General features: G+C 36.0%; 1 protein-coding gene across 10 annotated transcripts in view; it reads left to right on the forward strand.

Moving 5' to 3' along the window:
* The window catches only part of si:ch211-285f17.1 (sickle tail protein homolog), a 301,601-nt gene that overhangs the window by 62,621 nt on the left and 212,882 nt on the right, over positions 1–26,098 (forward strand). For 4 of the 10 annotated variants that reach the window (XM_056450182.1, XM_056450183.1, XM_056450181.1 and 1 more), the window contains exon 1: positions 327–1,049. The exons of 1 other annotated variant lie outside the window; for it this stretch is intronic. In XM_056450182.1, the coding sequence (XP_056306157.1) occupies positions 755–1,049 (295 nt within the window). In that variant the 5' untranslated portion in view covers positions 327–754. Of the gene's footprint in view, positions 1–324; positions 1,050–26,098 lie in introns of those variants that run through there. 5 more of the 10 variants (XM_056450187.1, XM_056450189.1, XM_056450190.1 and 2 more) reach the window with 2 other exon arrangements.

Raw genomic sequence — 26,098 nt, forward strand, 5'->3', positions numbered from 1 at the left:
CCGAGCATGTATGTGTGTGTGTGTGTATAGCCTATGTGTGTAATTTTCTACAGCACACACCACAGTGCTGGTCTGTTAAATTGGAGAGTGGATAAGCAGCGGAGAGAGAGAGAGAGAGAGAGAGTCACATGTGGATCAGTATACACAGCTGTGACAGCAACAGAAGACCTTTTCTCCTCCCTTTTCATTCTTTTCCTCTTCTACTCCCAAAACATTGAGACTTTATCAGCCTTCCCAACCTTCAAGCATCTGGATGAATAAGAAAGTGGAGAGAGAGAGAGTAAGAGAAGGAGAGTTGGAGTTTGAGAGAGCAGAATAAGCGAGAGAGAGAGAGCGAGCGATTGAGACTGTGTTGGAATGCGCTGATACATGGGAACAGGCTGCTTATCTCCGTTTGTCCCGCTGTCAGTCATCTTGAGGCACGCGCACATACACTTCAGGACGCTGGAGGCTCCATTTGGAAAGGTGGTGATTAACCCCTTCCCCCTCGTTCCTCCTCCTTCTTCTCCTCCGTCTCTCTCGCCGTCTGGTTCATCTACCTGCACTCGTCTGGACTCGTTCGCTCAGTAAAGACACAGAAGGACAGGAAGGAAGAGAGATGAGACAGAAGGAGGGAGAGTAATAACCAATTCATTCTCTGTGGAATACGATTCGGACACCTGTGGGACACTGTTTCGGATGGTCTACTATAATGGACAAGTGAAATGGAATACTGACGCTTAATTGAATTCACTTAAGTCAACATTTCTACAAGATGTCTAAACCGTCAAGACTTGCCCGCCCGTCCTCTGCAGGTCCCAAACTCTCGTCGTCTCGTCGGGATACACCTGGGAGACCCAGAATGCCTGTAGTAGAGGAGAAGGTGATGCGGATTGGAAGTGAGGGCAGTATTGCCGGTAATAGGCCTCCTGGCAATGGGACGACACATTCACAGATTTCACAAAACACTAATTTAAAGGAAGAAGATGAGGCATCTCAACCAAGGAGCAGAATCAGTCCACCTAAAGGGTCCACGGTGAATTTAACGCAGCAACAGGTCACCCAGCCCAGTAAGTTTGAGCAGAGATTGATGTCTGCATTTATACTATAGTCATTTTACTGATGGTTTTATCCAAATTTGCTTTATAAACAAGAACAACAATGGTTGTAAGATGTAATGCAGGTTTTTTAGAGTACACTATGCTTTTCATATTTGATCTTTGGTCAGTGTTGGTCTCATATTTTGATTATTATATAAATAACTTCCCAGAGAAAAGTGGTAAAAGTGTATGTATTTTACTTTTATGGATTGTGTGGCAGCCAAATCTGCTCCACTGGGACTTTTTTGTGCCTAAACTCCCTCAGTATGAAATCCATAGGTAAATATCCTGCCACTGGATGGTTTGGCCCAGGCTTTTCGGTGAAATGTAATCACAATAGTGTTAAAAGTGTTCTCAGGTTGTATTTTCATGACACAGGAGAAGATAAAGAAGTTCTCAAGTATGTTAGATTGACTTTGCTTCTCATCATATTTCTTAGAAGTAATGAAAATATGCATAAATGTCAAAGTTGTTAAGCATTTATGTGATAATTGAACATTTTTGTGAAAAAAAAAGATTTGCTGGTATGTTTTTCATGACAGATAAAAACTATACTACATTTTTTTTAAATTATCTTCTGGCCTACTGAAGAATTTAGACCTTAAATATTACAAGTGTTTATTGAGAAGTTATGTGAATAAATATGGTGGCATGGGTAAATATTTAGTTTTAATTGTTGATTAAACATTGTGATTAAGTGCCTAAAAAAGCTTGAAATGTCTTTGACATGTTGTCAAATGTAAGGACAATTTGAAGACTATAGGCTACTGGAATATACATCTCTGGTACATTTTTATCAAACAAAATTCAACAGAAATTAAGCCAAAATCTCTATTTGCTCTCCTTTTACTTTCATTACTGGACACAATTCTGAGACAGTATCGAAAAGTTATGTTGATGTTATTTCTCCACTTTTTACACATTGTAGATGTTTGGCAGATATTTGCACTATTTGTGTAGATTCTGTAGATTTTTAGTTTTAATTAATAAGTAAACAATGATATTTGTGATTGAGTGATTGATTGTGAGAAGATATTATAGATGGTGGCATGGGTAATTATTTAGTTTTAATTGTTGATTAAACATTGTGATTAAGTGCCTAAAAAAACGTGCTTAAAAAATCTTTGACGTTGTCAAATGTCAAATTTGAAGACTATAGGCTGCTAAGAAATCTCAAATCAAGCCAAAATCTCTGTTTGCTCTCCTTTTACTCTGATTGCTGGATATAATTCTGAAACAGTATTGAAAAAAATATGTTAATGTTATTTCTCTCAATTTTACAGCTCCTTGATGTGTGGCGTGCTATATTTGTACCCATTGATATTAGCAATAAGTTTGTTGTATTAGTGTGACAGCTATTCTGTAGATTTTAGTTTCAATCGATGACTAAACATTGATATTTGTGATTGAGTGATTGATTGTGAGAAGATATTATAGATATTTAATATATTTGAGAACAGTTTAAGTATTTCTGGTGATTTCTGAAACTCTAGAAGAGGCAACTGTGAGAGTTTATCATTTTAGTCCAGGCTCTTTGTAAAAATGTGCCTCAGCCTACATTTTTGCGAAACGTATACGTTTTGCTGAATGTTTCAATGGACAAATCCACTACAGGGCGCTGTGAATCTGAAATACCCTTGCCTAAACCCAATAGTGTTTTAAAAAGCAACTGTAAGAGAAAAGTGCACTATGACCACATAGTTTTACTTTGATTTTACATTGCTTTAATCTCTTTAATGTGCTTCACTGGACTCAAACCCAAGCACTCTGCAACACAAGTACAACACCGATTAAAATACATAGTGTTTAATTGATGTTGGGCAAACAACTGCACCAAAATAATCTATTATTATTATTATTATTATTCTTTTTATAATATGTCCCTGTAATTATCATTAGTGCATCAATGCATTCATTTTACCTAAAAACTGCAGTGAAACATATGTTGAAGTACATCTTTGCAAATTTACAAAACTGGGGATGAAGTACATCTTTCCGATGAGCATGTGTTGGTATTTTTTACTTAAAGGACAAACTAGAGCCACACCTTGAGTCTTATTGCTGGAGAAAAACTTGAGGTAATAACAAATCTGGTTGGATATTTCATTTTAATCGTTGACTTAACATTGTTATTTGTCATTTAGTGCGTGCGTGTGAGATGTCAACGTGTCAGCATCGAGTGCGAGTACGAGTAAAAACGGAACATACTGTTTTGTTTGCCGAGGTTTTTAAACGCATTTAGTTGTATTAAGCAGATTTGCACGCTTCATTTGAAGTGTCAGAATGGAAGTGAATTGGATAGATGGAATTATGCTACAGTGTTTGGTGCCGGCTTTTATTTATTCATAAGAATGAGTTTTGCAGGATTAGATCAACAGCAGGGTTGATTTAGCTGCATTCCTCATAAAAACACATGGGTTCGCCATCACATTTCCTCCTCATTCCAGCACAGTAGGGTGCAGATTAATGCCAGTTTGTGTGCGCTTGTGTTTGTGAGTGTGATTAGGCACCTCTTTATCACATTCCACCCCAGTGGCTTTTAATCCTGGTGGTTGTGGATGAAGAACTCAGTGTCAGCTCAGAATTCCTCTAAAGTGGTGATGTTTGGCCCAAATCCTGTCACCTCAGCGGCCTTCTGATGCCTGTCAGTCACAGCTCTGGATGTGTGGTGATTAAAAGTCATGTCATGTCTGCTTAGTGAAATTGCAGAAACAGGATACCCCTGGGGTGAGGATTTAGACCATGGCGATATTAAGGACAAGAAGTTTTTGAGGTTAAAACCCATCTTTTAGTTACTCATCCAGACTAACACACACAGAAATGCTCTCATTTGTCATTCATTTGTTTGATCACTAAAGTGTCACGTATGATGTCATTCAAAACCTGCTTTCTGTCATTACTGAACAATTCATGCATTTGCCTCCATTCGTTCCATCTTCCATGGCAGTTAAAGACAGTAGAATCCAGATGTTACCGTGAAAATTGGTTGTCAGTTGATGGAAGGTTGTAGAAGTGGTGTACAGTTGTAGAAATATGTTTGAAACATTTTCAAGGTTAACACTTGACACAAACAGTTTACAGTTTATCTCACAGTTCTTTTCCATGGATGGAGAAATGTTGACTACAGCTACAGCTAAAAAGCTACAAAACGAACAAAAAATCTAATGTGTGGACTATATTTTTTCTCAAAAGTTTATATTCTAAAGTCATACAATAGTTTGTCATTGTTAAAAAATACTGCTGCAATGCTACCAGTTTGTTGTTAAAAAAAGAGTAGGCACAATATGTAATATTTTTCACCAAAAATATCCTAGAACCACAGTTTAATATGTCATATAGTGTAAGTGTTATATAACAGTGTTTTACTGACATATATAACATAATGTCAGATTGACGTTGTACCCCAACGTCGTCGAGATGTTGCATTTTGTTTGGAAATGAAAATCCGGTTGAGGTCAGCACTCAATGTCAGGCCGATGTAAATGTCCAACGTCCAACCTAACAACAACAAAATATCAATGTCTAATGATGTTACAGCTTGATGTTGGGTGGACGTTACCACTATGACGTCTATCAGTCGTTGGATTTTGGTTGCCATATCTGACAAATAAATGTCAGTATTTGATGTCAATATGATGTGGGTTTAAGATGTTGGGTGGACATTGGATTTTGGTCACTTTCCAACACAACCTAAAATCAACCAAATCGTCACCTTAGAATTCTAGGGTTATAATCTGACATTTTTGTCAAAATTGAGTTATTGACATATTCTTATTAATTGACAACTTATTTACATTATGGGATGTTTTTTTCATAAGTTGTTTACATTTTAAGACTTTTTATTTAAAAAAAAACTATGTTAGTATCTCAAAATCATTCAGAATGCAGATAGAACCTTATAATTCCAAGGTGAAGAAATATCGATGTCGTTTGACATCGTTCTTGGACGTCAAAATAATGCTGTCCTTAGACGCTGGCTAGACATTGAATTTTGGTCACCTGAAGTCACAACCTAAATCTAACCTAATATTAACATCTTATGACGTTGTGTGCCTGCTGGGATTATCTCAAATGTCTCAAAGATTGTTCAAATCCAGAGTGATTTTTAACTAATAAGACCGTGTACTCACACCCAAGTTTTACAGTTTGGATTCTAGAAAACAGGAAAAAAGAACTTTATTAGACTGTACAGACCAACATAATAACAGAATCTTAAAATGTGTTTAGTATGATAATACAGTTATCTGCTTCTTCCACATATGAATCAGAAGAGGTCGAATGTGGCATAATAAAAGCTCTGCTGCTTTCTTGCTGTGTCACGCTCCCCTCTTATCAATTATTGCTTTAGTGCTCTCTTTTTACTTCTATGGCTTTTAGCCTTAAGGGTCCATTCAAAAATTTCCATCCAAAAAAGCACATTAAAAAATACATTTTAATAAGCAAAGATGATGTAGGAATCACATGTACACGCTGCATCCAGAACTTTCATCCGTCATAAAAAAGTTTAGATCATTTAGATCATTTCATTCTGCCATGGTGATATTTTGAATACTTTAGCTAAACTGTAAACATGATTTCTGAAAGGGTCACACAGGATGTGATGAAGAACTCCCATGATTCCACACTTAGTCACAGTGTAATTAAGCTGCACCTTTGTTTGTTGTGAATGTGCGCTTTCAAATTGTTTGGGTTGACATTTAAGTGATTTTGGCAGTTGCTATTAGCCCCAGGTAGCCTTTCTGAATTCAGAGTCCATCTACTGTTATTTTAGTAGAGTTTTATTGTATTATGCTACTTTTTGTGGTTTAAAGATTTTTATTATTAGAATTTTTAGCCAACATTCACTTGTAAATACACCTTTTAAAAAATATAGACATAAAACTTACATTTTAACATTCATTCATTCATTTTCTTTTCGGCTTTGTCTCTATAATCTGGGGTCACCGCAGTGGAATGAACCGCCAACGTATCCAGCATGTTTTACGGCCTTGTTTTACGTTTTATGCCCTTCCAGCTGCAACCCATCACTGGGAAAACATTTTAACAATTAGACAAAAAAAGTAGAAGAAAAAACTACAGTCATAAACATAATAATTAAACAAAAAATAAACATACATTCCTCCACCAGTGCTACCCAATGGTAAAAGTAGGTACTAAAGGCATAGTCTATTAGGGTATACAGGATTCTTTCTAGATGTTATGTACTGTACAAGTTAACTCTGTCAGCCATAATTTTATTTAATTTAGTTGGAACTTCTTTTTTCTTCCAAAACAAGTGGATGATCAACCCATATGAAACAAACTGTTGTTGTACCCATGTACGTCTTACAGATTCTTCAGAAACTCCAAATTTAATCAATATAGGATCTGAATGTCTTAAAATAGAATCGGAATGTCTAATGTATCTGAAAAAAAAACTTGTTCCAGAAACTCTGTAATTTGGGACACATAACATAGGAATGAGACAGAATGAAATCTAAAAACTGACATTTGTCACACAATGGTGACACTTCTGGGAATATTTTATTCAATTTACACTTGGAAGAATGAAGCCTATGAAGCACTTTAAACTGAATGAGTCAATGTCTTGCATTGATGGAACATTTGTGAACCAGTTCAAGACTTTGTTCCTAAATTTCACTTGGAATTTTTACGGCAAGTTCTTCTTCCCAAGCAAATTTAATGTTTTCCATAGATGGAGTTTTCACCTGTTCTAAACCCTTGTAAAGCAAGGAAATGGTACTACCATCTCTAAGACATCTTTCCAAAAATGTGTCCTAATACATGGGTGACATCGTGGCATAATTAGAAATGTTAGACTTTACAAAGTCTCTCATTTGAAGGTATTTGAAGTGATTAGAAGGAATACTGTATTTCTCACACAGCTGCTGAAACAAATTTTCCTACTACATATAAATCCCCTATGTTTCGTAACTACATTTTTCCGAAACTTAAATGCATTATCTAACATCGAAGGACGAAAAGCGGGGTTAGCTGAGATGGAGAGCAAAAATGACATTTGGGTAAATTTGAAAGGAGTCTTTAACTGTTTCCATATACAAACAAAATTATGAATAACACGATTATACGATTTGTACGATTATAAAGTGAACTAGTTATATCTTTAGATGTTATAAGTATTGCATTAATCAAATATGGAAGACACCCCCATCCCCCTCCCTGGTTCCTCAGCTTTTTGCTATAATCTATAACACACCCAGATTGCCGACTTTGGTATATTATCCGATCGCAGCGGCTGCCTGAAACCCGATGCTTAGTACAGACACTCACACATCCCGACCACTTCTTCACCCCCACATCTCATCTACTCCCCCAATCCCCACCCCACCCCCGGTCGTCAACTTTATGGTACAGTCGATAACACTCCAGGATCGGCGACTTTGGTATAATATCCGATCGCCGCGACTGCCTGAAACCTATAGCATAGACACCTAGCCCACCCCATCCCCCCCCCCCGATTCTAGCAGATTATAGCGGAAAGCAAGCCTTCCTTGTAATTTGGGTTTACATATGGGGTGTTAAGAAATCCGATGGGCTTTATTGGTCCAAACAAAAGGTTATCCTTGTAATGTCGTTTTACATATTTAAGCTACATCTGTAATTTTATTATTTTAAATTTAACACTACAATATTTTTATAAAGTTTAACTAATTCGTTTGACTTAGTTTTGGTACTTTTTAGTAACTTTTTAAAATGTTTTTGTAATTTTATTGCACTTCTTAATTACAGAGATTAGAATTGCAGACATAAAACTATTCACTTTTGCTTGAACAAAAAAGCAGCTTTATTATGTTCATGTTTACGTTTAGAGTGAATGAGAGAATAGATAGCATAAATGTATTTTTGTGGTCTCTCAGTTCTGCCCAGCTATAAACACGAGCTTTTAAACTTCTCTTTGTATCCTTTAAATCGTTACCTTAAATGGGCCCTATACAGGTTAATGTTTTCTAGACTTCAAGTTGAAGAACAGGTCATAACATGCTGGATGAATGACTCTCAGAAAGGAATGAATGTCTGATAGGCGAAGTTATTTGCATTTTCTTTTAATTAAAATTAACTTCTTTTATTGACGTTTGTAAAATGTATACTGGAAATCCAACTGCCAGTGTGTTTTTTGAAAGGAATTACACCTACCTGATGATGCCATGTTTAAGATATACTGAAAAATAAACACACTTTATAGCTCCCCATTGTGCTTTGAAGAACCACAGATCCAAGTCTAACATAATTACGTGAGATCTGATACTAATGTTTTCTGTGTAAACGTGCCCCCATAGAAACATATATGAGCAAAGCAAATACATTTCCTTTGCCCGTTCAACGTCTGACAGATAAAGGGAAGCTTTGTTTATCCGCAGTTGGCTTTCTTAAAGGGGTTTTCTGTTTATCTGGAGGTAAAATGGTTTAGTCTTTTGTTTAATCTACTGTTAGTTGCTCTTTGAAAGTTTATCACAAGCAGGTGTAGTGGGACAAAGAACTGTATCACAGTCAGTAAATTTCATGGCTGGGTGGTCTTGCTTACTCATGGTTTAGCCAGACAGAGGTTGTGGGAAAGAAAGAGGGCAGAGAAAGGGGGAGAAACTGTCCCCTCATTGAAGACGAGTTTATCGTAAGCTGGTTGGATCTGCATTTGAGCCTCTATTGTTTAGTTTTTCCATGCTTAGACTGTAAGTGGTCACCCGGACTGATGTGTTTAACATATCAGTCTGAGATCTGCTGATATGAGAGAAGGAGTAATTCACTGGCCAGTTTGGTGTACGGAAATAATGCAGTTTGTCATTTAGTTGAACCTTTTCTTAGGTTCAGATCACGAGAAAATCAAACAGTCAGTCATATGATATGAGTAGCCATTTTCTTTTCATTTAAAGCTGAGATGCCCAAACTAGGTATTCAGCATTGAACTCCACCTTGTTATAAATGTGATTGTTTATGTTTTTATTGCAATACATTATCATTAAAAGGTTAGACTGCATTATTTCATATGATTCAAAGCAATGTTTTCTATTTATTTTTTAATTATTATTAAATAAAATAGTTTGATATATTGACCAATGATATTTGGTTTTTGGCCCTTCATACGAAAAAGTTTGGGCACCCCTGATTTAAAGAGATTGGTTTATCCCGGAAGTTCTGTCATCATTTCGTGACTCATGCAAACAACTTTTTTCTCTGGAACATAGAAAGGAAATACTATGAAGAATGTTCATTCTGCTCTTTTTCATAATGTGAAATTCATGAATATGTGTTCCAACCCATTTCTGCACAGAAAGTAAACTATAATTTTCACTAGCAAGGGTGGATTAGCAGTAAAATATGTATAAATGCAGCTTATTTGAACTTTTCATTATTCATAAAATAATCCAGATAAGGCATCATAATTTTCACACGAACACACAACATTTTTTTCAATATCATACATTGGTGTGACACTAATAAAGACTGGAGAAATGCTAAAAATGTAGCTTTGCTATGATTTACATTTTAAAATATGATACATAGAAAATTTATTTTCTTTATTTCTGATTTCGCATTTGATCACGGTCCAGTACTGCATTTGTGATTTTTTAAAAATCAGGCTAACACAGTAAAAAGCTATTAGTATTAGTTACTTTACTTTAAAAATGTGAGTAAAACCGCAGCCTTTAAGGTTACCCATTTTAACCCTTTTTCAAGACTTAAGATAAGTCTTTTGTGTCTCCAGAATGCGTCTGTAAAGTTTCAGCTCAAAATACACATCAGATTATTTATTATACCTTGTTGTATATTACAAATTTGAGAAGTTTTGACTTTGTAGCTGTGTTTGTTGCCTGTGCCTTTATTGGAAATGAGCTGGCTCTCCCCGCCGTTTCTACATGTGTGTCAGAGCCAAAGTGATCGCTCACTATTGCTATGATGGGTGTAGCTTCTCCTGCTGCATCTCACACATAAGCAGCACAGTGACAGACAAGACTAAACAGTTTTAAAAACGTTTTAAACTTAAAACTCATTCTTGAGGTGCTCCTTAAAATGGGAGGGAATTGGATTCTATTTTTAATGTCAGAAAATTAAAAAAACATACTAATTGCCTTTATATCACTCCAGTATGACTGTGGACACATATACAGACAGTCCTGACCAAACAGCTTACAAGGGATGTTTTTCATCATAGGAGCCCTTTAAAAGAAACAAGTTGACTTAAAAAAGTGAACTGGAAAAAATAGATAAAAAGTGAACTGGAACTGTTAAGTTGACTGAACTTAATTATTATGCTTATTTACTTAATACTTTTAAGCCAACAGATTTATTTACATTTTTAAAGTCAGCTAATCATCTTAAAATCCATGGGTGTAGTCACTTAAAAAATAATTATAAATTAAATTCAGCTAAGTCCTTTTTACATTGTAGTTTTTCTTAAGAAGTGGGTTTGAAACAACATAAGAATGAGTTAACGATGACTGAATTTTCATCGTGGATTGAGCTTTTCCTTTCATGACCAAAACAGAATAATCCAAAGATTTTAGTAAGTGTCAGACAGGCATGAGTTCTTGTAATCAAGAGCCCTATCTAACTGATTGCAATGGAGACTGAAACCAGAGGATGTGCTATGAAGAGTATTAGCAGTGAGATTAGATTAATGAACTCTGCTCATTAACCCTTAATCCTTTCTGATTAAAAAAAGAGACGTATTAATCCAGAACTAAAGACAAGACACTCCGGCGGAGCTGTCTGTGGTGGATCAATAACAGACAGGTTAAAAAAAGATATACTTCACATTTCCATAAAAACATATGGATTAGGTATTGAATGTTGTTTCTGCCATTGAATATAATAATAATAATAATAATAATAATAATAATAATAATAATAATAATAATAACAATGATAATAATAATAATAATAATAATAAATTAACTAACTAATAAATATAATTATAATACCTTATTATCTTGAGATAATCTTCTTAAAAAAATGTCAAACTGTAGTGGAGATTGCTACATTCACAGTGCTTCATTTTTTATTGAATTTGCCAATTGTCAGGTAGCCAAGCGTAAAGCTTGTATTTAAAAAATGCTAATTAATGTCCATTTTAGTGAACCATATTTCGAGATCTTTGGAAGACAAGGCATGGAGGGACGCTATTTACTCATCCCAGATATATTGTAACCAAATTACTCTCTTAAATTAGGCATTTTGTGCTTGGAAGCCACTCCATTAATCTCGTACCAGCAGACTATTATTCTTTCAGACAGATGGAGTGCTCTGTTTGTGAAAAACCGTATTCATGTGGGCAGTAGTTAATCCACAGGTCACCGACCAGCTCAGCTAATGAAAAGTGCCTCAGTGCTTTAAGTTAATGGCAAATGGAATCTGGTAATTGTTCACCATTTGGCAGGAAGTAACAAAAACGGGAGGGAGAGACAGAAAGGAAAGGTTTATCATTCTGTGTTGAGAGATATTGTAGTCTCCTGAAGAATTCGAGGAGACTTAACGTCAGGAGAGGGAGTAGAACTTCAGGAATTTTCCAGAATCCTTTCTGCTGAGCTCATAGGCTGCTTATTCGCCATTGGGGCTGCTAAAATGGCTTACAGTACACAGTCGTCAGTAACCACAGTTCAGTAAGATCTGGACAAAAAAGGGAGGATGAGATCTTTTTAATTAATTATTATGAATTTTTGAAAATGACCTTTGTGAAACACAGCTTTGTGAAACACAGCTCTAAGTGAAAAAAGCATCTTGCAAAGCTTTAAATCCGAAGGTGCATTGTGTAAAAAGTTATTGTTTCTCAAAAGAAAGAGTCGACTCAGAGTCATTTAAACAAGTCATTGTTAACCCTTTGATACATACAATCACAGTGGTGTGATCACTCTTGGTTGGTCTCTGGAGCATTTGATCACACCAGTGTGATTGGAACATTCAGTATGATCAGCTGCTAAATTCAAATCTGCTTTTCCAGGATGGCTTATTTCATAAATCACTTATCAGTCTTTTCAAGCAAATAATGTTTATTTTAAGTTTCAGACATTTCAATACACATACCTACTAGCAAAACATAATATTTATGGGGCAGCAAAAATCGAGACTCATCAGACCAAGCAACGTTTTTCCAATCTTCTATTGCCCAATTTTGGTGAGCCTGTGTGAATTGTAACCTCAGTTTCCTGTTCTTAGCTGACTGGAGTGGCAGCCGGTGTGGTAATCTGCTGCTGTAGCCCATCCGCCTCAAAGTTCGACGTGTTGTGCATTCAGAGATGCTCTTCTGCATAAATCGGTTGTAACGAGTGGTTATTTTTGCCTTTCTATCAGCTGGAACCAGTCTGGCCATTCTCCTCTGACCTCTGGCATCAACAAGGCATTTGCACCCACAGAACTGCCGCTCACTAGATATTTTCTCTTTTTTGGACCATTCTCTGTAAACCCTAGGGATGGTTGTGCATGAAAATCCCAGTAGATCTGAAGTTTATGAAATACTCAAGACAGCTTGAAAGACAGCCTGTCTGGCACCAACAACCATGCCACATTCAAAGTCACTTAAATCACCTTTCTTCTCCATTCTGATGCTCGGTTTGAACTGCAGCAGATCGTCTTAACCATGTCTACAAGCCTAAATGCATTGAGTTGCTGCTATGTGATTGGCTAATTAGAAATGACATGTCATATGATAAAGTTAATGTGTCTTCATGGAAACTATAAAGCAATGCAGACATCCCAAGTCTCCCAGAAGTTCTGGAAGTCTCCCGCATATGCATAGAGACTCCCAGATGCCCACAAACGAATGATAATCTCCCGGAAATCGTGCGTCTCCCCCCCTTCTTCAAATACGTATGTCGCGTACCCCTCTCCACCGGATCCCTCCCCGCTCTTCAGATACTGTATGTCACGCACCCCCCCCCATGCTTTTTAGATACGTTGTGCTCCAGCTCCCCTTCCCCCGCTTTCAAGATACATCGAGCAACCCCCCTCTCCCGCTCTTCAGATACGTTGCGCATCCCCACCCTCAACTCCCGCAACCTCCCGCAAATCATCTATATCCCACCTGGAAATTGCTTTTCCCAACTTGGCATGTCTGGCAACTTATTTTAAATAACAGTCAGATAAAAAAAAACTGAGACAGCGGGTCAGTGGGAATATTTAAAACACATGTTGAAGAGTGTGAAAAATCCCAAGCCATTTGTTGTTGACGTCCACATGATATATTTGCAAAGTGCAGGAAAATTTACCAGCAACTAAGCAAAAAGAATGTTCCTTTAAAAATCCAATAAAGTCTGGAAGAAAAGGGAAACACTCTTTCATCAACCAACCTTAGATAGGTTTTAAATTAGCACACTGACTAGAAGATGCCAAGCTGAATGCTTGCTTATTTTTTCCTTGCATAGAAAAAAGTAGCATGAGCATTTTTCAATGCATCTTGTTTTGAGTTCTATTTTTTTCTTCTGTGGAACCAAATGAGTCTGAATTCATGATGTAGAAGAAAACGTCGGGATGGCCTTAAATTTTTATTGTAGTCCTTGAGTGCAATCATAAGACCAATTTTTGGGGGTCTTGTAGAAGTGCTGGCTTTGTTCTTCACTCTGCCTTGCCTTGGTCTTGTCTTTCTCTCAAACTTTCAAAGTCTTGGTCTTGTTGTCTACTATTTCAGCCCTGTTTTTGGTGGTCATACACTATCCTAATCATCAGGCAAATTCACAGTGATGTTAAAGTATATTATTACTTAGAAATAATTTAGAAATTACTGTTTTAGGGGTTTTCCCAGTACTGGGTTGCAGCTGGTAGTGCGTCCGCTGTGTAAAACATATGCTGGATAAGATGGCGGTTTAATCCACTGTGGTGACCCCTGATGAGTAAAGGGACTAAGCTGAAGGAAAATGAATGAATGAATGAATGTTTGAGGGTTATCATTGAGGTTGTTGAGGTTGTTTCAATGCATGCAAGCTTGTACTTTTAAAAAAATGAGAATGAGACTTGTTATTGTTTTTATCCTGAGATCAAAAGGGGTCCTGAGGTAAGATCCTTTCAATAATACCCACCTTAGACAAATTTTGAATTAGGTCACTGGCTGGACAAGAACCAACAAGTTGTGTGTGCGTCTGTGTGTGTGCGTGTTTGCACAAGTGTATTGACATTGGAGTTAGTATGTGTTGATTCATGGTGTAGCTCTACATGGTTTAGATGTCACACAGGGGGTGAGATGAGTCAGAGAAAGAGCTCAAGACAGAAGGGGAGGAGAAGACCTGCCTTCAACACACCTGGTTTTGTTACATTTTATCTCCCCTTGAGCTGAATTCATGCCTTGAGGATTATCTGGCATGAAACTGCAGACGGTACGGGCTGAGGGTTGTTGTTTGCTACAGAACTTTGCACTTCATAGCTGATAAACACTTGGTCACATACTCTTAAGTGCCTGTTCATATAAGTGTCCTTCAGGTGTCCATGAGAGGTAACTCTCCTAAGAAGAAATCAATAAAAATGTTTGCAACCTTTGGGGGTTTGTCTGAGATGTTGATGAAACTCTTGAAGATGTTGACTCCAGCAGGGTAAAAAAATTATCTTGTTTGCATTGTAGAATGATACTTATACAAAGATGCCACATTTGGCTGCCCCAGACATGGGCTGTTTCTCAGTTCCAAGAATGCAGAGAACGGACTTATGAAGTAAGTCTTGCCAGGTGTCCTCGGAAGAACAAACTCGGGAGACCGTGAGAACAGAGAACACATCTTGTGAGCAATGAGATGCTCATGCTCATGATGGTCACATGACCTTCACGCATTTTTAATGGAAAACTATTTGCACATTACAGCATTCATACAATGATTTATTGTTTTTCCCCTTTTCAAAATATATACTATGCATAAAAACATTATAAATATACATTGCACAATATAAATAAAACAGATTTTAATACGAATTTCAGCAAATAAACACCCTTAATGTGTTTATTCCTTTATTTTCATTTTTATTTTCATGGTAATGTGTATATTCACCGTTTCATTTAGGGAAACTCCTGAAATAAATAAGTGATATCTCTGAACTTTAATAATAAACTTAAATAAAAGACTGCGCTTCCCACCTCCAGTTGCAATGACTTCTAAGACTTCTAGAGTGAGTTCGGTGCTCAAGTCTGCATCCATGCGTCCTCGATATCAAGAAAACATCCGGGAACTTTCACGCGTCCTCCGTTCTTGCGGTCTTTAGTTTTGGAACTGAACTTTAGGAGCTGATGATGACGTTACACGAGAACACGACGACACAAGATTGCTGAAGAAGCATATTGAGAAACAGCCATGGTGACGTGTTCAGAATTTTGAAACTGTCACTAGCTATGTTTTCATCTACCTATTTTTATGGGCATTTTAGATATGCGCATAACAAAGGTTAATGGAAACACCATGCACATAAAAAACAAAGGATAAACTTTTATTTGACAAGAAAAGATGTGCATAAACTAAGATGGAAACAATTTTATAGAACAAATTCCAGTATGCGCATAAAAAAATTAATGTGATTTTGTTATAAGAGATCATGTGATGATGAAAATGTATGTGAATAGACAAACCAGCAAGATGAGCACATTGTAAAACATCGGAAATGTTGTTTTGGTCATTCTAAAACACTGTAAGCATTGCGGTATTAGTGTTATTATATTATTAATTACCTCTAGAATCAAGAGCGTCTGTGCTCTGCATCTTACACCTTCAAACACCACCATGCTTACGTGTCGGCATTGTCTTATGAGGTAGAGATCTGCGCGGGACAAAATTTTTAATCCCGCTCCCGCCAGGTTTTAGTCTGAACCCGACCGCTCCCACTTATATTCAGCATTTGTTGTCCTGCTGCCCGACCTGCTCCGTTTTCTACCCGCTGCGACCGTTCCCGCTTATATTTAGCATTTGTTGTCCCGCTGCCCGACCTGCCCCGTTTTCTACCCGCCGCGACCGCTCCCACTTATATTCAGCATTTGTTGTCCCGCTGCCCAACCCGCCCCGTTTTCTACCCACCGCGACCGTTCCCGTTTATATTTAGCATCTGTTGTCCCGCTGCCTGACCCTCCTCGTTTTCTACCCGCCGCGACTTATCGTGTTTCTATCACTCTTATACGACTGTGGACACACTCTACCTACACACAGTACTGTCCATACAGCTTGCAAAAGTTTATTTCCTTGAAAACAACATTGAAAGGGCACCTATGGTGAAAAATCTACTTTTCAAGCTGTTTGGATAGACATATGTGTAGGTATAGTGTATATGCCGTCATATTGGGGTGATATAAACACACTCAGTCCTTTTTTTTTTCAATTTAATTATAATAAAACAATCTGAACTGTGTTTTGAACTGAACCTAAACTGGCACACTCAGAAGAACCATAACATTAATGTTAAATCTCAAAAGAAGGGGTAAACTATGTGCCCTTTAAATTTTGCATTTGAATGCCAAATAAGATAAGACAGCTTACATTTCTATAAATAATAATATTAATCAAATAAAATGTGGTGTATCTGACACTTTATTCGCCATAGTTAAATTTGCATGTAGCGCAAGATTTGAAGATCGGAATCATATCCGTATAGCAAGGATGCATTTAAGTGGTCAAATGTAAATTGAAATCAGATAGCTCTCTAATCAGAAAGAAAAGCCTGATGTGACCAAGTGTAAATAGGCCCTTAGTGTTGACTGTGTTGCTTTTGACAGCATAAATGACAACACATCCCATTATAAATAGTGTCTTTGGAGTGCTTCCAATGTTTGTATATGCAACCTCTGATTAATATTGAAACAGCTTTAAAGGAGATTGCTGGTTGTTGCAAGTTCAACATGCAGATTTCAGGATTCCTTTTATTCATTTACATAGAATGTGGTCTTGGATGAGCTGACCAGAGGGCAATGCAAATATAGACACTGAATGAACAAGCAAAAAACTTTCCTCAAAAGGCACTTTGATATAGGCAATTTACTGTCTAATTTACTTCAATTTGTACAATGTCATCCAATGCTCAGCCCTAAACACAACTGGGGCCATGAACTTTCTAAAACTATGAAAACATACACATGTGATCAAAGCCAAATGAATTAGCCACTAAATTTTAAAAGTTGCACATTGCAGTGAGATCACACTGTCATATACAGTTGAAGTCAGAATTATTAGCCCCCCTTAATTCTTCGCCCCCTGTTTATTTTTCCCCAATTTCTGTTTAACGGAGAGAAGATTTTTTTCAACACATTTCTGAACATAATAGATTTAATAATGCATTTCTAATAACTAATTTATTTTATCTTTGATATTTTTACTAGATATTTTCAAGACACTCCTATACAGCTTAAAGTGACATTTAAAACATCATTTGGGAAATAATTAAAAAAGAAAGAAAAAATTAAAGGGGGGCTAATAATTCTGACTTCAAATAATCTCAGATTGATGTATTAGTTTAGCAATTCATCTTGGTTTGCAGTCATCAAAAATCCCATAAAGCAGGAACATCAGATGACCCAAAAAGATTATGGGACAAGATGTGTAGTAAAACGTAAAAGCCTGAGGAAGATCATGCATGACAGGCTTAGACTAGAAATACTGTACATTATATGCTCATCCTTCAAGTGTTTTATTTGGCAGGTCAGCAGCTGTTTGAATGCAAAAGATGATATTTTGCATACATATTTTGCCATTGTAGATTACTGCAATGTGCAACAATTGTCTCATGTCAGCACATGGAGCTTATACAATGTCATAACAAAACAACATATATTAACATATATAACATATAAAACAGCACTACCACAATTACCACATAATTTACCTTGACAGGTAAAATGACTTGTGTAAGTTGTAATTTTTCAGTATTATCAGTATTTTTCAGTATTATCATTACATTGAAATTAAATAATGTTGATAAAACGTTTATTAATCTTTAATTCATCACGCCTGCCCAAAATAAAATTTATAATATGTTTGATTTATTTTTCTTGTGCATTGGACATGAAGGAAAATATGACAACTCCTTTGCTAGTGCTGCCTAGCTATGGCTACTTGTTTTAATTGTTTTGAATTAGCATCTCCTAGAAGCAAATCATATTGTGCTTTGAATTTCTAAGAAATTATTATATCTTTAATAGGTGTGAATAAATTGGGTTTATTGTAAATAGTAGCATACATGATTTTAAACTAAGTTAGCATTTAGCTAATGCTAGCTAATGCTATCCCCATTGTAATAGCTTAGCATAATCATCTGCTAAAGTTTATTATTGCAAATACTACAGCTTCACAGCATTTTAATAATTCTCCTGAAGTGTTTGTGATAAACCTTTCACAAAAGAGATTCACTGAATCAGTTGTTCATTTGCAGACCATGCTCGAGATAGACTGAAATATCTTGTCATTTTTCTAGACCTCTGACAAGAAATAGCTTTATAGTTGTTTTTACAAGATCTGCAGTAGCAGGACTGGTCTAAAATAGTTCCTTCCTTCCATTGTTACTATTTCTGGATGGGAATCCAGTCTTTGGGTCCAGCTGTGACTAAAGTATGTTATTTAAAGTAACACAACAGTGGAATTTCTGTGAAAGTTTATCTGTTGCATCAATATTTATAATATAATTGAAAGTAACCAAGATGTCTCGATGAAATATTCCATAGGGACTAATAAAATGCTAATTATTTTCTTAATATGGTAGACAATTAATAGATTGGTAAAATTATACTATTTTACAAAAATAAAATATAATAATTATGGAGTACATCACTTTAAGGAACACCAAATACCCCTTATTTGATTGATAGTTATATTTTAAATATTTCTATAAACATATACATAATTAGCAGTTAAAAAGATAGTTCACCCAAAAAGAAAAATTTATTTTCCCTTGTGTTTTTTAAACGTTTATGAGTTTCTTTCTTCTGCTGAACACAAAAAAAGATATTTTGAAGTATGACCAGCAAAATAGGTTTTTAATAAATAAAGGATGAGTAAATGATATCAGAATTAAAAGTTTTTAATGTGTTTTATATACAAAAAAAAAACTTTAAAAATATCTTTACCTACAAAGGAGAATGTAATGTGAGAGTAGCATGTGTTATGAGTGACCGAGGCTGATCTCTCATCTGTAATCAGCAATAATCCAATCGGGTGCGTTTCCCAAACAATGACATAACTCATAGAGCGATGCATCTTTGGGAAAAGAACAATGTAGTGATGAGTGTTTCTCAAAACTGTAGTTTCTGTGTCGCAGATCCATCATTTGAACCACGTTAGTTATAACGTAAAATGTCCTTAATGATGCTCTAAACAGGGTGGAGTAACAACTTGGGGGAGAAAACCCCCATAATTTTTGTGCAAATTATATTGTTTTACACGCACTCGCAATAAAAAAAAATCCAATATTAATTTTGGTAAAACATGCACTTGATTTCCATATTAATTGAAATATATGTAAACGACACATATAGGACCTATATATGTGTCTTTTACAAATATTATTAAGAACATTACATATAAAATTCCTTAGCTAACACGTATTCTAATCTCATATATAAATCATATAAACCGTTAATGATTGTAGACCTAATTTACAGTAGGCTATTTATTAAGAAATAAAAAAAATCCTACTTAATAATATTACTAATAAATATTATAAATAATAAATATTATATGGGCTGCACAGTGGCGCAGTGCGTAGCCTCACAGCAAGAAGGTGGCTGGTCTGAGCCTTAGCTGGGTCAGTTGGTGTTTCTGTGTGGAGTTTGCATGTTTTCCTTGTGTCCAAGCCGCGTAAAACATATACTGGATAAGTAGGCAGTTCATTCCGCTGTGGCGACCCCAGATTAATAAAGGGACTAAGCGGCAAAGAAAGTGAATGAATGAATCAATGTATTATTATTACTATTACTATTATTATTATTATTATTATTATTATTATTATTATTATTATTATTATTATTATTATTATTATTATTATTATTATTATTATTATTATTAAGTACGATATTGTTTATTTATTTTTTATTTAATTTTATTTTGAAGAGCCTACTTTTACAATTTGACTCATTCAAATCCTGGTTAAAAACAGATCACCTTAAGCTTTCGTCATGAGCCACAGCTGCATTCAAAAAGTGCACTACGACGGGAACGCAATTGTCAATATGAAGATCGCTAAAACTGAACTGTAAAAATATAGGAAAGCAATATTTTACACCTAAGAGAGATGACTTAAATGTTTGTTTTTTAATCATTCCAAGTTTAAATGTTGAAATTTAGAATGCTAATTGAAAATGGCATAGGGGGATAACTGGGAATAGAACACAACCAGGATCTATGCTTCTAACTACATCTCTAGAGGTGTAGCTGCAAGCGTACAAGCAGTTTGCTAATGTTTGTTGGAACAATGAATTGAAACGGCAAATCAACAAAGTATGTTTGAATTGATGGAACTTGCAACATTAGTTGGCTAACGATTGTTTTCGGAAACGCACTCCAGATTGATCCAAGCTTACATAAAATACACAGATTTCACAGCATTATTTTTTATTTTGGAAGACCCCCCTTCCACCCCATCTCCTCCTTTCCCTCCTTTTACCAGGAGATCTCTCAAGACCTACCTGATCTCAGACCCCCTTATATGCTTATTAACCAGGGCTCAATTATCTCCGAGCTCAAGCTTCTGTCCCGGGATAGCATGCCAAACTGCTAATAGCGTCAAGGAATATGTAAGTGTGAACTCTTAAATATGTCAAAATAACATTGGTATGTTTTTTTTTCTGGAAAACATTTTTAAAAAGCTAAATAACCTTTTTTTGAAAAACATCTTGGTTGAAATGTTTGTACAGACTTGACAGTTGATTCTGCTATTGTGACACCCGATAAAAAAGAAGGCGAGGGAGTGACTGCAGTTTATACAATGTTTCTTGACATTCATACACTTTAAAATGTAGTTTAGTTTTCCAAACACTTTATGCGCAGGTTATTATTAATCAAAGAATCTCTCATAACGTGACTTTATCCTGAGTTTGCTGTAGTTTAATTGGAGATCTAGCATTCTCTGCCCCAGTTTCCACAGAGGGCTTTTGAGACTATGAGCTGTGACAGGTTTAAGGCCCACACACACAGCACTGACACAAAATGCTAACTTTTAATGGCAAACTGCTGCAGTGGATGGACTGTTCCTCACATTCCTCCAGTGCTTGTCGTCTTCTTTTTGTTCTGTTTCTGTTTCTTCTGTCTTTCCTATTCCTTTCGCCTTTTTGCTCATTCTGAGGTTGCCATTTGTCTGTCTCTCTAGCATTCTCCGCTTCTTCTTCTCTCTTTCGTTCCATTCGTTCCTTGCTCTGTTCTCTCTGAACAGGTTGTGTGCTGGTTTTCTCAGCGCTGATTAAAAGTAGCGTCTCTGTTTGAAGTCTATTCAGCAAGCTGTGTGTGGTTGCTTATTAGGGTCAGCCAAGAGGGTTAGAGAGAGACACACACACACACACTTAATGAACACCGTCTCCTAAAGAGACTCCTTGTTTCAAGAAAAGAGTGGTTAAGCAAGGATGAAAAGATAAAGGGATTTCCTGAAACTTTGGCACTGAGTGTGGGTTGTGTGCACACACTCTTTCTTTACCGCTTTCTTTTTTCTCAGTTCGCTCCATTCTGACGCAGAATCTAATGGCCATACGAGCACCTGGTACAGAAAGACCAGTGAAACAGAAACAAGAGCAAATGGAGCAAGATAAAAGGAATAGGTTTTAAAGGTGAGAGGCAAAGCTCTGAATAAATGTGCTGAATTTTAACAGTCAGGAAAGTTTCGATGTTTAAATAAAGCAGATTTTGTGGAAAAAGTGGCATAGGCCCAAAGTATACATTTTTAAGTGATTATGTTTGCACACATACATTATCAAACAGCCTTTTAAAGGATTTGTTCACCTGAAGTTACTATTACTCATCCTCATGTTATTCCAATCATCTGAGACCTTCCTTCATTTCTTTAGATGAAATCTGAGAGTTCTCTGACCCTCCATAGACAGCAAGGGTTGTGATATTTTCAAAGACCAGAAAAACAACCAAAAATATTGTCAAAACTTTTAAGAAGGGTATAAACATAAGTTTTTAAATTCCTCCTCCCTCAGTAGTAGTTGATGGCTAGTAGACTGGATTGTTATATAGAGTAGGGGTACTATGTTTTTAAATGATTTACATATATATATATATATATATATATATATATATATATATATATATATATATATATATATATATTGTATATATATATATATATACTGTATATATATATATATATATATTTATGTCAAATGTGAAATGTCACTGCGAGTGAAAGAAAGGCAAATGAAATTTCCCTACAGGGACAAATAAAGTTTACAAATTTTTCATTTATTTAATGTCTTGTACATGACACAGAGTCCAACCTATCGTGTTTTATGAATGTGTACACCTAGCGCAACCCTAAACCCAACCTCACAGTGTTTTATCAATGTCTACACCCAAACCTAAATCCAAACTCACAGTGACCTGATGTTTTATTAACGTCTACTACACCTACACCAACCCTAAACCCAGCCTACTTGCAGTATAGTCCCTCCCACTTGAAGGTCACCCAGCCTACTTGCAGCGTAGTCCCTCCCACTTGGAGGTTTCCAGGCTACAGTGATACCATGATACTTTCCATGTGTATTGTTTTGCTTACAGTAGGTTTACACCAGGGGTGCCAACCCTGTTCCAGGAGATCTACTTTCCTGCAGATTCCAGTTGCAACCCATATCAAACACACCTGCCTGTAATTATCAAGTGCTGTTCAGTTCCTAATTAATTGGTTCATGTGATTATTATATGCTTATATTATAAACAACTATCTCGAGTACTGTCAAATGTGCTCACAATCCTTTATGGTAAACTAAAATATACTTTAATTTTATTTCTATTAAAATATATTTCATAAATTGAACTGTATTTGTAATTACTCACTTGTAATGATGAGTTTGCAATTAAATTACCTCTTCTATATAATATCAGACAATACACTGCAGTTAAAATGCAATATTTTGCATATTTTCATATGCTAAATGGCACATGCACCAAAATAAATGTCCTTCTTTAAAGCAGGGCAGTTAAAAGCAAATTATTTAAAATGTACTTGTGGTAAACTTTTAGTTAGCATTTTAAAGGGTATTTGAATTCAATTAAAGCTGTTTTTTTCATTAATAGTATATTATCTGCAAATACAGTTAAAAATAAGTACATACAGGAGGTTGTTATAAGGTTGCATGTCCACCTAAGTGTTTCTGTGCTGTAGAAACACAAGCGCTGTTCTAAAAACAGTCAGCTCTACACTACCTGACAAAAGTCTAATCATCAATCCCAGTTGTAAGAGCAACAAATAATAACTATACTTCTAGTTGATCATTTGGATAAGTGGCAGAAGGTAGATTTTATTGATGAATCCTCTGTTGAACTTCATCCCAATCATCACAAATAGTGCAGAAGAACTATCGGAACCCACATGGACACAAGATTCTCACAGAAATCTGTCAGGTTTGGAGAACGAAAAATCATAGTTTGGGGTTACATTCACTATGAGGTTGTGCAAGAGATCTGCACAGTGGATGGCATCAACATCAACAACCTGGGGTGTCAAGACATTACAAACCACAGGAGAGTGCAAACTCTTCTGCAGGACAGCGCTAATTCTCATACTTCAGCCTCCACATCAAAGTTCCTAAAAGCAAAGAAGGTCAAGGTGCTCCAGGATTGCCCAGCCCAGTCACCTGATATTATTAAGCATGTCTGGGGTAAGATGAAGGAGGAGGCATTGAAGATTAATCCAAAGAATCTTGATGAACTCTGGAAGTCCTGCAAGAACCCTTTCCTTGCCATTCCAGATGACTTTATTAATAAGTTATTTGAGTCATTGCAGAGATGTGTGGATGCAGTCCTCCAAGCTCATGGGAGTCATTCACAATATAAATTCTTTTTCCACTGCACCATGACTTATATATACTCTATACTGTACATTATTTCTGTTAAGTGACACGACTATTGTCTAAGCAAAGTCAGACCTTACTGTCCTAATCAAATAATTAAAATCCAGGCACGATCATATTTTATGTTGTTAAAATAAGCGTAATCTAGAGGCCTTTGCCTTTCATATAAGCCACTTCTGATTCCAAATGATCAACTAGAAAAGATGCTATTATTTGTTGTTCCTAAAACTTGCATAGATGACAAGACTTTTGTCAGGTAGTGTATTTGCATAGTATTTGCACCACAGTTTTTTTTCAGTCAGTTGCTATGATGCGGAATATCCCTGCTGTACCATTACAAGCTGAAAGTCTTTAGCAGATGATTTGTTGACAGGTGCGTGGTATTGTCCTACCTCTTCTCCACTGTGATTGGATAGCTAGCTCAAAAGTAACATTGATGGGGGCTGCTTTTTCTTGCTATGCTGCAGACACTCAAAAAAACACTGCAATAATATTGACGATAACAACTGAAAGCAAATGCTAAGCTCGAGGAAAAAAAATGCTTTGGTGGACAATGTGAAGCAGTTTTGCAAAAACAACCACCTTGATGTACTTTATCCTGCTTATTACATGACTACTTGCCACAAAACTTGATACAAAACATTAATCTGAGCCAAAATAGTTTCTTAATACTTAAACTAAATCCGCAACTGACAGAAACAAAAGTGCATACACTCATCTACTTAGTCAGAAGATGGTGTCAAACAGTCAAAACAACAGCATGACAGACAAGCATCTACATGGATGTGAAAATAATCACTGACGGTCATGATGATTCAAAGTACTCGGATTATCTCAGAATAACATACCTTGGAATGTTGCAACTGACCAATCAGATTTAAGTATTCCAGACAGCTGTGTAATAAAGAATTTTAGCACTCATTCAGTAAAATCATGCACACTTCTTTTTCATGAGATATGTGTTTACAAGCGCTTGGCTGATAGATGATGTGATGTCAGATCAGTCTGTATAATTATGATTAGTGATTTTAATGATGGTGCCTGATGTTGGGTTCCTTGAGGTGATTTTTCTGGCCGCAGCCGCACGGCCCTTTGATTTACTGAAGAAGCAGGCAGAGCTGATATATACGTTGCAGGACAGCGTGTAGATTCATGCTCCTGTAAATCAGCATGCGCTCATCTAGAGCTCTCTAAAACATCTACTGAGCCAGAGACTGAAACATCAACAACTGTCTCCATGAAAGGTACTGAAAGATGAGTGTTTGGGTGAACAGATGAGGAATCTCTGCTTGTTGAGACAGAAATTGCTTTGCTGGCCTGGCTTGTGTGTGTCTTGCTCATAGTATTAGGCAATTAAGTGTACTCAGTCCACATGGCAGATTTCTGGAATTGGTGTGTTTATTAAACTATGAGTCAGTCATCTGTCTGGTCAACTTTTAGAAGTCCTTTTATTATAATATGCATTTATTTTTCAGAGAAGCAAACTGAGGGTGTTGCCCTCTGAAATAGTTTGGCATCTGAATGAGAGCAGTTAAGAAATATATAAACAAACATGTTTTTTCTCTCTTATTTTCTTCATGGTGCCACATTTTACATAAAATTTGACATATTCTGCAAACACTGCATGAAATATTCTTTAAATAATGAGTTTTTGACTCTTTAAAAATCCTTAACTTTGCCATAAGTGAATAGCAAGAGTGTCTTATAATGTATAACGCTCATTCTTACCTTCTTTAAATTATGTTACTCTTAAGTATACACTAGTATACACATTTACTGTAAATTTGGCTATTAATAAAATGCTGGACTAATATTATAACTAATATTCTTGCTTGGACTTACTGTAATTGAGAAGAAATATTATATTATGTCTACAATGTTATTTTCCAAGCCAATAAACATTTAGAATGGTTGATGTTGAATGGATAAATAAACACAAAAGTTTATATATTTTGAAAATTGGAGTCAAATTTGGGCCATTCATTCATTCATTCATTCATTCATTCATTCATTCATTCATTCATTCATTCATTCATTCATTCATTTTCCTTTGGCTTAGTCC

Source organism: Danio aesculapii, chromosome 24, assembly GCF_903798145.1.
Source record: "Danio aesculapii chromosome 24, fDanAes4.1, whole genome shotgun sequence".
In the NCBI taxonomy this organism is placed as follows: domain Eukaryota; kingdom Metazoa; phylum Chordata; class Actinopteri; order Cypriniformes; family Danionidae; genus Danio; species Danio aesculapii.